At 43.5% G+C, this 14,303-nt stretch overlaps 1 protein-coding gene across 3 annotated transcripts in view; it reads right to left on the bottom strand.

Moving 5' to 3' along the window:
• Positions 1-890: 890 nt before the first annotated feature.
• mgat5 (alpha-1,6-mannosylglycoprotein 6-beta-N-acetylglucosaminyltransferase) overlaps positions 891-14,303 on the bottom strand; it is a 79,566-nt gene continuing 66,153 nt past the window's right edge. For all 3 annotated transcript variants that reach the window (XM_085796906.1, XM_085796899.1, XM_085796915.1), the window contains 6 exons: positions 10,794-10,943; positions 5,799-5,945; positions 5,579-5,695; positions 2,866-2,940; positions 1,868-2,025; positions 891-1,536 (listed from right to left, as the gene is read on the bottom strand). In XM_085796906.1, the coding sequence (XP_085653032.1) occupies positions 1,338-1,536; positions 1,868-2,025; positions 2,866-2,940; positions 5,579-5,695; positions 5,799-5,945; positions 10,794-10,943 (846 nt within the window). In that variant the 3' untranslated portion in view covers positions 891-1,337. The remainder of the gene's footprint in view (positions 1,537-1,867; positions 2,026-2,865; positions 2,941-5,578; positions 5,696-5,798; positions 5,946-10,793; positions 10,944-14,303) is intronic.

Genomic DNA, 14,303 nt, shown 5'->3' on the forward strand with positions numbered 1-14,303 from the left:
TGTGTATAGAATATATATATATGTATACTGTATATTGTATATATACAGCTTGGAAAAAATTAAGAGACCACTTCAAAATGATCAGTTCCTCTGGTTTTACTATTCGTAGGTTTGTGTTTGAGTAAAATGAACACTTTTGTTTCATTCTATAACCTACTGACAAAATTTCTCCCAAATTGAAAATAAAAATATTGTCATTTAGAGCATTTATTTGCAGAAAATGGCAATAATTCTGGTGTTTTCAGACCTTGTATAATGCAAAGAAAATAAATTCATATTCATTTTAAAACAACACAACACTACTTTTTAAACTTAGGAAGAGTTTAGAAATCAAAATTGGTGGAATATTTTTTATTTATTTATTTATAATCTTTCTTTCTCATTAAATATGATTTGGTTCAGGTGATCAGCTAAGTAGTGAGGTGTGCTTGTGTTGGAGTTCAATAGACACTGGAATCGATTTATAGGTATGTGTTTGAGTAAAATTAAATTTAAAAAATGTTGTTTTATTAACTACCGACAACATTTCTCCCAAAATGTAAATAAAAATATTGTCATTTAGAGCTTTTATTGGCTGAAAATGACTAGTCTATATAACAAAAAATATCAAGTCTTTTCAGACCTTGAATAATAATAATAATAATAATAATGCAAAGAAAACATGTTCATATTTATTCCTTGACAACACAGCAAGAATATTTTAACTCAGGAAGAGTTTATAAATCAGTTTTTGTGGGATAATGTCAATGTTTAATCCCAGCAGTGGTTTTTATAATCTAGAATGAGTTGTGTTTGTGTTGGTATTTCAAAAAGAAAAGAAAAGAAAAGAATGACTGTCATACATGTAGAGATGCTTTTAAGTGGTCTCTTATCTTTTTCCAGAGCTGTATATGTATTTGTATGTATATGTGTGTGTATGTGTATGTGTATGTGGTAGAGGGGGGTTTGGGCCTTCAGTTGTGCCAGTCCAGTGTAAATCTACCTAAAGAATAAACAGTTTCAGATTTGAACAGGGGGAAGGGGGGGGGCGAGGGCGAGCTGTCAATCAATCAATCAATCAATCAATTGATCAATCAAGAAGGGGCGGGGCTTGAGTCTCCGCTGGTCAACCTGCTGGTCACTCAGACAGGAAGCCAGATGTGCAGTCCACCGCTCCGTCCTGCTGCAGCAGCCGAGGGAAACAATAAATATGAAGAACCAACAGTCTGGTGAGTGTCCGTCCGTCCGTCTGTCTTTTTTTTTTTAATAAGCTGCTCTGACTTCTCTTATCCAGACGCCCTCAGCCTCGTCCAGGTGTTTGTGTGTCCTCGTCGCTGCCGCCGTTCTGCGTGTGGCTGCTATAGACAGTCCTTACACAGCGCCACCTGGCCCTTCATGTAGTCGCGGCAGGGGCAGATGCGATGCAGCGACTGGTGGGCGCCGGCGCAGCTGAACAGCAGCAGGTCGGACTGGAAGATGCAGTGGCGGCGGGTGTCGCTGTAGGCCGGGACCACCGTGTCGGCGCTCGACTCCACCGTCTGGCAGTCCACGCCGAACCTGAGGGACGACATCAACACACACACTCAGCTGGATGATGATGAGCCTCCACCCATTTTATCAGGTAAACGGAGCCCTCTGGTGGCAGCACAGGGAAACTGCAGCTCACAAACTCCAAAATAACAGCTCCTGTACTGTAAATACATGTGATTTATTGTGTGTGTGTGTGTGTGTGTGTGTGTGTGTGTGTGTGTGTGTGTGTGTGTGTGTGTGTGTGTGTGTGTGTGTGTGTGTGTGTGTGTGTGTGTGTGTGTGTGTGTGTGTGTGTGTGTGTGTGTGTGTGTGTGTGTGTGTGTGTGTGTGTGTGTGTGTGTGTGTGTGTGTGTCCCACCTGGCCAGGTCTCTGTCCTTGTTGAGGTGCTGGAAGAACGAGGGTTCACAGATGAGCTGCTCCTCCTGACACACCTGCTTACAGGAGCGGCCGGGCTCGGCCAGCTTCACCTGCAGAGCGCTGAGAGGAGGCCACATCACCTGACCGTGGCAGAAGTCCTGACCACCACAACGACAGAGGGTTAACAACACACAGAGAACAGCTCAACTCTTCAGGTCAGTCAAACATCAGACGTGACGGAGGGAGTTTAAAATCATTCTGGGGAAACCTTTGAGATTAAATCGTTTAATTAATAAAGGCAACTTGGAATAAATAATTGTTCTGTTACCAACAAAGTTTAAACCTCAAAACATTAGGAGAAAAGAGTCACTGAAACACTTAACTTATCTTGTAAAGACTGAATTTTAATATCCACAAGTTTCAGAACGGGTTAGGGTTATTGTACGTTTACGTTTACGTTTCCATGGTTTTCAGTCATTGTCATAGTTGCGGTGGGTAAACACATGGATCTATTAACGTTAGCTTTTTAACACGGATGTCAATTTGTGTGATATCCATACGTTTTACAGATTTTCATTGAGGAAAAAAAAAAATCTATGCATTTACCGCGACTACCGAAACCATGGAAACATGTTCACATGTTGTGAAGTTTTGATGTTGTAATCTTCATTACTGGTGTTTGACATGTTTATGCGATGTTGTTTGTGTCTGGTCAAAGCTGTGATACGTGCATGGTATAAAAACTACAAAGTGAAGCTGTTTGTGGAAAATTCAAATAAAAATGTGACATTTTATTCAAGAAGCTTTGCAGAGAGTCGATTCAGACAGATCATCAATGTGTTATTGAGTTACTGATCTCTGCAGACACGTGTTCAACCTGCTCCACAGTGACGTCATCATGTCTCCTGGAGCACCACTGTAATCTAATTTCATCTCATCTCTGTTGTTAACAGTCTGACTCGTCACCATGACAACTATGATGATGAGGCGGGCGGTACCTGGTTCTCGATGAAGGCGTTGACTCTCTGCAGCATCCCCTCGCAGGTGAACTCGTAAGGCAGGTAGGGCTCAATCTGATCAGACACAAAACACAAAACACACTTGGTCACACAACCAACAAAACACTGAACACAGCCAGATTGAGCTTGTTTCTGTGTGTGTGTGTACGTCACACACACACACACACACACACACACACACACACACACACACACACACACACACACACACACACACACACACACACACACACACACACACACACACACACACACACACACACACACACACACACAGCTCAGTCTGGTGTAACATTAGCTGCAGTCTTTGGAGCATTGTCGACCTCCACACTCTGATTTTCAAAGGGAAAACTTCAAACCCTCAGAACAACTGAAATCTTTGTTGCTGCTGCACAAACTCACTTGCTGCTTTTTCCCTTTGTGTGTGTCTGTGTGTGTGTGTGTATCAGGAGGAGTGCGAGCCAAGCTGGAGCCTGGTGCAGCAGCTCTCCATGGATCAAAAAGCACGAGTCTCCACAGACTGGACCAGTTGTTGGGAGTGGACACAGCAGCAGGTCAGGTGAGCAGAGCAGCTCCTGTTAGTTTTTTTTATTTTATTCTATATTTTATTTATGAGTTTTGTTAGCTTTAATGTTTAATTTTATCCTGTTTTATCATTCCTTACTAGATTTGATGTATTAATCTTGTTTAATACTGTCATTTATTGTTTTTTTCCTACTGAATTTAATATGTTGTGCTTGTTCACACAGGTGACTTCAATCTGGTGCTTAACGAGGTGACGTCCCCCAGGAAGGCCATTGGCCGAGCACAGGTGTCTGCACTCCCATCCTGACGATCAGCTGCAGAGTCCTACAGATAGTCATTCTGCACTGAAGCGTCAGCGGAAGCGTCAGGGATTGTGAAGGGTATGCGACTTAGCCAACACGACAGAGCACTTCAGGTATTGTTTATTTCATCTTCAAACAACTTCACTTTTTTTTTTAGCCTTGATCCCATTTCTTGTTTGTGCTTAGGGCCAACAATGGAGTCTGCCATGTGCTTCACTTGGTAAGTCAGGCATTTCCACAAAGGGCCATGTGGATGCTAGTTGGTATCAGTTGAGACCTGCAGCGGCCCTTTTGTGGAAATACCTGGTCTACAAGATGTCTGACTTACCAAGTGAAACACATGGCAGACTCCATTGTAAGAAATGGGATCAAGGCTAAAAGTAACATTGAGTCTTTGTCTTCTTTTGTCCCAGGCAGCATCTAGACGAAAGAACATAGAAAGTCAAGGTGAGTGTTTGTTGAACAAGACTGAATGTAACAAGTTTTACTTATGTGTTTTTCTCAAGGAAATTTAAATCAATTGCAACTGGACTTGGTTATTTGTCTAGGAAGACGTTTCACCTCTTGGATGAGAGGTGAAACATCTTCCTAGACAAATAACCAAGTCCAGTTGCATTCGATTTAAATTTCCTTGAGATAACTATGACCTAGACAAATGAGAATATTCACAGGCTTATGTGTTTTTTGTGTTGTTTCAGAGTGACAGTTGCCAACCAAGATGGATGAGCTGAGTTGAGTTTGCCAAGTAAATAAAGATGTTTGTGTGAAGGTCTTGTGTCTTACTTACCAACAACACTGGCTCTGAAGTCAAAGATGTAAAGGCTATGGCTCCCTCGGTGAATTACAATTTAAAGGACAGAGTGCAGACACCTGTGCAGTGCCACTTTCTGGAGGTTGTGACCTCATTGAGCACCAATTGGGTTCAATGCACAGCTCCACTACTTCCTGAACTTAATGCTGCTCCTTTTGTTTCCTGTCTTACATTATCAGACAAACTGCTATGTCATTAATGTAAGACAGGAAATAAAGGAGCAGCATTAAGTTCAGGAAGTTGTGGAGCTGTGCATTGAACCCAATTGGTGCTCAATGAGGTCACAACCTCCAGAAAAGTGGCACTGCATCAAAATTACAAATGCACATGACACAAAAAACAAGGGAATCAGAGAAACGACCACAAGTTACTAAGTCAAACTATTAACAGTTGAGTCTTGTGTATGTTTTTTTTCTAAGATAAGTATTGTTTTAATGTGCATTACATTATTAAGTCTTGAGAATGCCAAGAAAAACATCTAAAGAGTGAAATTAAACTATATGCAAGGCATCTTATTTATATAGCGCATTTCATACAAGGCACTCAATGTGATTTACATAAAGACAAATCATTTAAAAAAAAAAAAAAAGAGAGAAGCATAAAACAGAATAAAGAGTTAAAAGCAAGAGCAAATAAAAGAAAATATAAAACTATGTTTTATATAAATATAAAACAGCTCCACCCTCTGAATCCACATGGTTAACAGTACATTTTAACAAGTGATTTGGACAATTAATACTGACATTAACTTCTTAAATCAGAAGTTAATGTCAGTATTGTCCAGATCACTCGGTTAAAATTTACTGTAACCTGTGGATACAGCACAGGGTAAAATTTAAATTTTTACAGATGAGCTCTGAATCTACTATTAAACCTATAACTGTGTTTAACATTCATTTTACAGATTATTGTTCTTGAGGGGGAAAAATTCCCAAAATTTGGGCATTATTTTAAATCCAATAATTTTAAATCCTATTAAAAATTAAAATTGGTGATCAATGAAAGTGTCTAAATGCTCCTGTATGTGTGTCTGAGTCGTGTCCTGTGTTTTTACCTTCTGGCTGAGGATGGAGCGGATGGCTCTCTCCACTTCCGCAGAGTTCTCGATGTCCACCGTCCACACGTGGGGCTGACCGATGTACACCTCGGCGTACGGGTGCTGCGACGTCAGCTGTCAACGTCAAACAAGAAACAAAGAAACATGTGGTTTAAAAGTCTCAACATGAGCAGGAGAAGAATAAAACACTGCAGAGTGAAACTCGAGCCTCTCTCACCTCTCTCAGAGTGGGTTTGCCCTTGAAGAAGTCCGTGTTCTTGCTGCTCTTGGGAGGGTTGAACTTGGGGTTGAGGAAGGCGCAGCCGTTGGCGATGGCCTCCAGGGGGGCGGGGCCCTCGTAGGGGAAGGACAGACCCACGAACAGCTGCAGCAGAGACAAAACATCCACCATGAGCTCATCAACCAGCCGTCACATGCTGCTTTTTAAATAAAAAGACACATTTAAACTTGAGTGGCCTTCACTCTGACCCCCTCATCACCGGCTGCCAAAAGCGTCAGACTCATTTCACTGATCTGAGTCCAGCAGGAAGGAGCCGTCTGGTGACACAGGCGACATTGGAGGGTGAAAAGTTTAGTGTGTTTGCTGACAGCAGCAGTTGAAACAAAAGCCCCCTCCCCGTGTTATTAACAGCTCACACAGCAGAGGCAGCACTTCTTCTATATTACACAGGGAGGGTGTGAAGACCCTGCTGTGACTCCTCGTCCTCCCACAGGCCTCCGGCCGTTAGAATAACAACTAACTACAGTACATGAAAACAAGCTGAAAGATGCTGACTTGGTTCAATTAAAACAACTTTTTTAAACACATGTCCACCTGCTACCAAAACCTCTGACTCTGAAAAGGTAAATGATCCTGCAGCTTTTCTCATCCATTAAATAATCCCTTTAAAACATGCTTCTTTGCAGTTCTTGCACTGAGAACAAATAAGAGTCATTAACCAGTGCAGGAGAACATATTAACATTTAACTTAGTCAGACAGGAGACTAATTATTTGGAAAAACAAGTAAAATAACTCAAACTAGTGAAGTTGCATGGAGAGAGGACGACAGTTAAATTACAGAAACATGTTCAGAGAGATTTAAAAGTCTGTAACGTGCACTTCAACAGAGTCAAACCCATGTGATTTCATTTAACTAGTGAACATATAAAGAAGTGGAGGAGACTCTAATAACACGATCGAGGAGGGAGGCGACACACAATCTGTGTCTAATTTAGTCGAGGGAGTGGAAGAGAGTTAGTCGGCGACAATGGTCAGTCTGTGTGCATGTGTGTGTGTATGTGTGTCTCCATAGCAGCAGACCAGAACAGGCTGAACAATGTGTCTTTAACACACACACACACACACACACACACACACACACACACACACAGTGATGTACCATGAAGAGTGTGTGTGTGGCTGTGAATTCGTCTCTTTTACAACAGCCGTCTGCCAGCAGGTGGCAGCAGAGCACACGTCTTCCTCTGTGTGTGTCCCTCTACTGAGAAACAGTTGACCACTATTTATAGAGGGAGGAGGGGGAGAGGAGAAGAGAGGAGACACTGAAGGACTCAGAGGGAGAAATTAACGACCGCTGCCCACCACCGAGTTTCTGATGGATTTAAAGCAGGAATCAATAGGAATCATGGTCCTTTAGGTGAAAGCTCCTGATCAGTCCACATTAAAAAGGTATTTCACATATTCATGTGCGAGGCCGAGAGCCACCGGCGTCAAGGACAAGCAGCTCATAAGAGGAGACGCTGCTGCTGCTGCTGCTGCTGCTGCTGCTGCTGCTGCTGCTGCTGCTTATTGATCAGCGCTTGTGTCTGTGGTGTAAATATAGATCAGGTTCTCAGCTGTGCAGGACGACAGGAGCCGAGTTTAAAATACAGATCCAGGTCGAGATTTTAAGTGCGCTTTAAAAACACACCTTTTCTCCTTGGCCTTCAGTTCCACAAGGACTTCTAATCCTGGCTAGTTTTGTTTAAAATATCTATAGTGCACTGCTGTTTATGACTACTGTAGCTGTAATGCGCATATGTTCGTATATGTACGTATGTATATGTACATGTACATACATTTGTGTGTGAGAATGTGTGACGGTATGCATGTCTTCTTGTTTCTTGTACATGCGTTGTTTTTTGTTTCTGTCTCTGCTCTGTGAAGCACTTTGGACGACTGTCACAGGTCTTTTTAACTGTGCTATATAAATAAAAGTGAACTTGAACTTGAGATTCACATTCTCCTCAAAGAAAAGTCAAAGTTACTTTCCCCCCGCCTGATGTCAGAGACTTCTCCTCCAGAGGAAAACTCATGTCAGACGTCGGCAGCAACATGTTACTAGTTTTCACTCCTGTGTTTTTACAGCACGCCGTCGACAGTTTGAAGCCCACGAGGCCAATTAGCTCTGGACAAGTGTAGGTAACAAAACGTGTTGTTTAAGCAGCGCCACCTCCCTGTCTGTCCAGTGAGCTCTTCAACAACCACACAGCTTCAAGTCAAGTGTTTGGGCTTTTGTGGGTTTTAATGGGGCCGCTGTCTCCGTGCACAACCACGTGTAATGATGACATTGACAAGATGTGGAAGTTTACACTCGGCTCTGTCTGAGTGAGTGAGTGCTGCTTCCTTTTAGGCTCTGAGCCGCTGTAATGATCTGCTTCATCGCTGAATACACCTTTGATTTTCTCTCTCTGTCTCTGGGTTCTTGGTTTTTAGTTTTTGGACAGAACAGAGCTGGATTTGCCGGTGAGGTACTGAAGCCTCGCGGCGGCCGAAGCAACGCTCAGGATCTTTTTTTGATACAAAAGGAGGTTTAAGATCGTTATCCTTTTTCTTTTTCTACAGCTGCCTGAATCATGATGTATGGATTTCTTCCTCCGCCCCAGCTCCTGTCTGATGTCTCTCTCTCTCTCTCTCCTCCCTGCTCTGATGGGAAAGCATCTGGTTTCAGAGGATCCACAAATCGAAGCTCCATCCTCCTCCATCCTCTTCGCTCCTTTTGAAAAAGACTCTGGAGCCAGAGCACACAGACAGACTCCATCTTTCACTGCCAGCACTTATAATGACAGTTTTCACCTTCAGCAGACAGACGCCGGCGCTGTCAGGTGTCTGATGATCACCGTGTCATTTTAATTCCATGTCTCCGTTGCAGCGAGGAAGCTCCAAAACAATAAGAATCATTGTTTCCTCTGCATGCAGCTGAAAGAAAAGTACTGTAATTTAATTTAATTCACTGCCAGCTGTGATCGTCCAATCACGGCTTCATGACTGAGACTTGGCCCGTGGAGCTACGGATTCCTCCACCGAGGAGGAGCGACTTCCCAAAACTAAAGATCAAGATACAAACTAAACATTTATCACAGAGCTTTTAGGACGTTTAAAGGGATAGTTCACCCAAAATTCAAATTTCAATTTTCTTCATCCAAAAAGACACACCAAAAAACATCCAAATACCTCCACACTGCTCGTCTGTAATGTCCCTCTTGTATTGAAGCCCCGACATGAGAAATTGTTCTGAAAAAAAATTAAATAAGTCTATATTTTAAGCTTGTTTTTAGCGGAAGCTCCCAGTCTCAGTTCACTGCTCTGCTGGTGTCAGTGCAAATCGCACACTGGGAGCTTCCGCTAAAAACAAGCTTAAAATATAGACTTATTTAATTTTTTCCGGAACAATTTCTCATGTTTGGGCTTTAATACAAGAGGGACATTACAGACGAGCACTATGGAGGTATTTGGATGTTTTTTGGTGTGTCTTTTTGGACGAAGAAAATTGAGCCCCGATTGCAACCGTCATACTGTATGGACATGCAGTGCTGCACGGAGCCCCGCTGTAACTCAGAGAAGGCATGGAGGACTGTGAAACTTCTCCCAGCCCTTAGTCGACATGAGGGTGAGTAGATAATGAGTGAAATTTGAATTTTGGGTGAACTATCCCTTTAAGTTTTTTCATCCAACCTAATGGAACTATTGTCAGCTTATTTAGTCAGCTGGCATGTACTGTTTATGGCATGTGAACTATTACAGCTACAAAAGAATGAATGCAGTGTATCGAAGTGCTAAGACAAAGTGATGATAATTTGCCAATAGCTTATCAGTACAGCCAGTGTTTAGAAGACTATGAGGAATCTTCCACTGTTAAAAAAACTGCACACATGCTTCACTGAGTGTGCACCCGGCTGAACTGCAGTGACGTCAGAGCAGCGTGTTGAAATACTAACACCGATCAGCTGATACCGATCACTTCTGGCATTTCCAGGGATGTGTGACGCCTCAGCCGGAGACACTGGCAGACACGTTGTTTTGATTTGGTGTCTTGGCACGTGCTGGTACACTGAGCAAGACGGGAGGCAGGACTACACACTACACACTAACACACTACACTACACAGCCTAGTGCTTCAGTATCAATGCATTGAAGGTGATTGGTTACTAGAGGGATCAATCGGAGCTTCCCTGACCCGTCTGTCTGCAGTTTGTGCCAACTCCACTACTACTACGACTACGACGACTGCTGCTGCTGCCACGAAACAAAGCACAGCTGTGTTCAACAGCTCGGCGCACACTGTGTGAACACATGAAGTGTGTTCTGTTGCCGACACGTGTTCATACGTCACCGCCGTTGCTGGGCTCAGAAGCCGAGGCCTCGTCTTTGACAGAGAGAGAGAGGCTGGAGTAGTGAGAGGAAGAGAAAATACAGCCACTCCACTGAAGGCTCTTTGAGGAGAGAGGAGACGGCCTCTAGTCGCAGCAAGACATCTGAATAAGATCATATCAGATATACTGATGCACTGAAACGTGCTTTCAGGTGTTTCCATTAAATATAAACCTGAATGTCTGAGCAATCCTGTTGTTTCGCTTCATACATAGACGGCCATTCAAAACGAACGCCTCACACACTGACTGCAGCTACAGGAATGTTCAGAGCAGCTTTTAAGGCTGCGGCACATTGAAGAAAGAAAAAAGAGGTCAGAGTTTGTGAAATAAACCCACAGTGTGTCCTCAGTTCTCTGCAGGTTAGCTGGAGTTTCCACCGCACTTTCTCGGTCTTCATATAAAAAAAAAAAAAAGTCAAAGAGACGAGCGTAGGCGTTGGTTTCTGGCTTCCACACTCTTCTAATAACAACATCCTCTCACACTTATTATCTCGCTGCAGGGTCACTCTTTTTTTTGTTCATGAGACGATTCACAGCCGTGTCTTTGTGTGTGTGTGTGTGTGTGTGGGGGAAGACTGACCTTGGTCTCTCGGAGGAGGAACTGCAGGTCCCGGCCGCTCAGTATCCCGTGGTTCTTGACGTAGCTGGGCAGGTGCACGGTGCTGGTGCCGTGCACGGTGCCGTGCACCTCCATGTAGCTGTGGATGATGTCCAGGTATTTCTTCTTGTCCTGGAAGAAACAACGAGAAAAAGAAGAAGAAAACAGGCACATTCAGTTTTTTTGCTCTCTCTGTGACAAACTGCAATTTTAAAATCAATGTATTAAAAACATTTGACTTTTTTCAGGTTAAGCTGGTGTAATCCTGAAAAAAACAAAACACTCTCCTGCATAATTAAATTTTTTTTTAGCGAGCGGATCAGTATCATTACTTTGTTATGCAGCCTGGTGAACTTTTGTTCATGCTACCTGTCCGACCATCTGGCCACAGCGACAGGCTCGGCTAAAAATATCCCTGTGTGAAGAGCATCGGTGCACACAACAGCCTGCTATTGTTGTTAAAGTCCACCTGATCTGTGATGCCCCAGATCAAACGCACTATAAACTATTCAGAGGATTCCAGTGAAACCTGCTTCCTTTATACAACCACCAGTCATGAACCAGAGCACTTTCATCACACAGGGGACGCTGCACAAAGTCAAAAGTGAAAGAGATTTAGAGGGACACGACACTAATTTTACACATCACACAACGCGATTACGACTCCTGTTTGATGTCTTGTGCTTTACAGAACAGTCAGGACATGTGGAGCTCTGCTGCATCAATTATGGTGAATTTACCACTTCTTGCCTTATCAATTAAGTCAACTGTGCTTCAAACGAAGGATCATGGAGGAAAACCATGAGTGGATCTTGTAGAAAACTTATTTGCCTAAACAAATAGATGTGTTTATTTTTCCTCTCATTGCATTATTTAATGTGTTAAATAGAATTAGAAAAGATGTAAAAGAAACAGTGAAATAGTGACAGTGACCTGAGATGGTGAGCATCTTTTTTTTGTCCTGTCAAGCTGCTCACTGAGCTTCTTCTTTATTTTAGAAAAAATAATAATTCATGTTAATCAGATTGGATAGAAACACTACTTCCATAATAATAAAAGGCTTTTGATCGTCCCCTCACTGAGACTGTCACAGCAGGTCTTTGATTTCCAAAAACGAGGACATGACAGTTTCGTAACCGAGACCAAAATCTGCACACAAAATATTCCCCCGTGTCGTCTCCTCCTGTTGAACCGTCGCTCTCACTTTGTTCTCCACCTGCTACAGACGGAGCCACGTGGGAGCGGAGAACAGAGGGGCTGAGTGCTCTCAAAGCCGCGGCCGTCTGGGAGGCAGAGTACAGAACATGGGAGCTGGTCATTTCCTCCATAATGATGGGATGCCTCAGAGGCGCACTTAGTGTGAGCACAAAGTCATGCTCACTAGAAATGTATTGATTACCGATAGATTCAACCCTCATGTGGCGGCAAAACCTCATTATTACCACAGTAAAGTTTACCCGTACCTCCTACACACCAGCAGCTCTGCCTCAGGGGCACGTCCATGCTCTCACTCTGGTAGTGTGTGTGTTTGTGAGAGTCAGTGTGTGTGTGTGTGTGTGTGTGTCTACCTCAGTGTTTCCTTTAGAGGCTTAAATTTCAGGTAGCCGCTCGTCGGGGTCCCTGGAGGCCCGGCTATCAGATGCCTGAGGCCAACCTACTGTAACTAAAGCAGCCTGTGTGTGTGTGTGTGTGTGTGTGTGTGTGTGTGTGTGTGTGTGTGTGTGTGTGTGTGTGTGTGTGTGTGTGTGTGTGTGAGTGTGTGAGAGTGCGTGATCAAGTCCTAATTAGAAGGCGAAATCACTACCCTGTAATCTTTTCACTCAGGAGAGCTGAGCTAGGATTTATGTACGAGGGGGGATTTATAAATGAAGGTTACTGGCAGGTATCTAAGGAGGAAACACACTGCTATTTCTACATGTTTTACCCTTCAGAGCTGAAAAAAAATACTGTAACTCCAATGATTTGTGACATTTCCAATAGATCTTTGTTGCATTTCTAAATCAGTTCATGTCACCTCAGGTCCCATTAAAGGCTGCACTTAGATGGTAACGGTTTGTTGACATTCAACAAAGCATAAAACTGAATTTATAAAGTGATATTGTACGAGAGGTGAGATCTTCATGTTTTGGTTTTTATAGGGCTCCTTTAGGAGCACAAGTAGAAAATGTAGGGGTGCGCGCTGTAAAACGACTTGCAAGTCAAATATTCACATTTTCTTTTCATTCATGATCCTCACACACATTTACTGGTTTCACATGAGCAAGTAGATGATACATTTACTTGCACTGTCTCAAATTTTAGGGGCAAAGTGCCTCCATTTAGGGGCAGTTTGGAGCCCTGAGATTATATATCAGGTCCATGTTTTACATTAATACTGTGACAGTGCTCAATCCACAGAGAGAGACTATAATAATTCACATCTTTTATCTGTGAATGGACTGAATGTATCAGAGCTGAAGACTGCACAGGAGTGTAAATACACGATGCAGCTGTGACTGGCTCCAGAGAGAGAGAAAAACAAAGAACAAGTGAAGAAAGACATCATCACGTTCCTGAAGGCAGAAGGATGTGTGTTTATTGTAAACGCTTCAGCGCATGTGTATGTGTGTGTGTGTGTGTGTGTGTGTGTGTGTGTGTGTGTGTGGCATACAGTGGGCTGCCCTGACCCTCCGAGGCAGTCGCCACACAAAGCTTCACGGTCAGAGGACATCGCTCGCCAGATGCTCTGTGGAGTGAGGCAGGACTCGGCTCACACAGACTGAATAAAGGAAGACGACGCTCAACAAAAACAGCAAAAACACAGAAACAGGCTGGAAGACGAAGGAAACTGTACAGATGTGGAGCGTGTTAAGAGACCTGTGGTTAGTTTTTTGACGAATCGTGGTTTCTCTCTGCTTTTCCGTCTCGTAACGACATTGTGTCAACTTCTATTCATAACCCTGTCTCAGCTGTCAGCACACTGTGAAGCACAAAGAAGTTATGACTGTGTGCAGCGTGAACAGGCGCGAAGAAGACCGATAACATTATAAGACATCTTCCCCCCCCTTTTGTGTCCTCGCACAACGTCTACGTCTTTATTCATCTGTGCGGTCTAAGTGGATGCATGTACAACACGCTGCGTGAAAACGGGAGGGAGATGGATCGCGGCAGCCTTGCAGCACAGGAGCACATACTTGGGGGAGTTATAAAATAACTGCTTTAGCCGGAGAGGTTGATTGAAGCAGGAGCGAAGGAGGAGGAGGCGGAGCAGGAGCCCAGTTTTTTATGACCTTGTAAATCAGAGGGAATTTGTAAACCCTGGTTGTGAGAGGAAACGGGAGAAGCTGTAGCTGCTCTCTGCTGGAGGAGGAGGAGGAGGGAGGAAGCTGAGAGATGAGCATCAGGGGAGGAGAGCTTACTGTGAGAGACACAGTGGAGAAATTAAGGGAGGAAAGGCCAAGACACATACACAGCTAACTCACAAACCATGCTGCTGAACGGGATAGTGTTTGT

This window comes from Trachurus japonicus, chromosome 2 (genome assembly GCF_045865225.1).
Source record: "Trachurus japonicus isolate A0001 chromosome 2, Traja_1.0".
NCBI classification, from domain to species: Eukaryota; Metazoa; Chordata; class Actinopteri; order Carangiformes; family Carangidae; genus Trachurus; species Trachurus japonicus.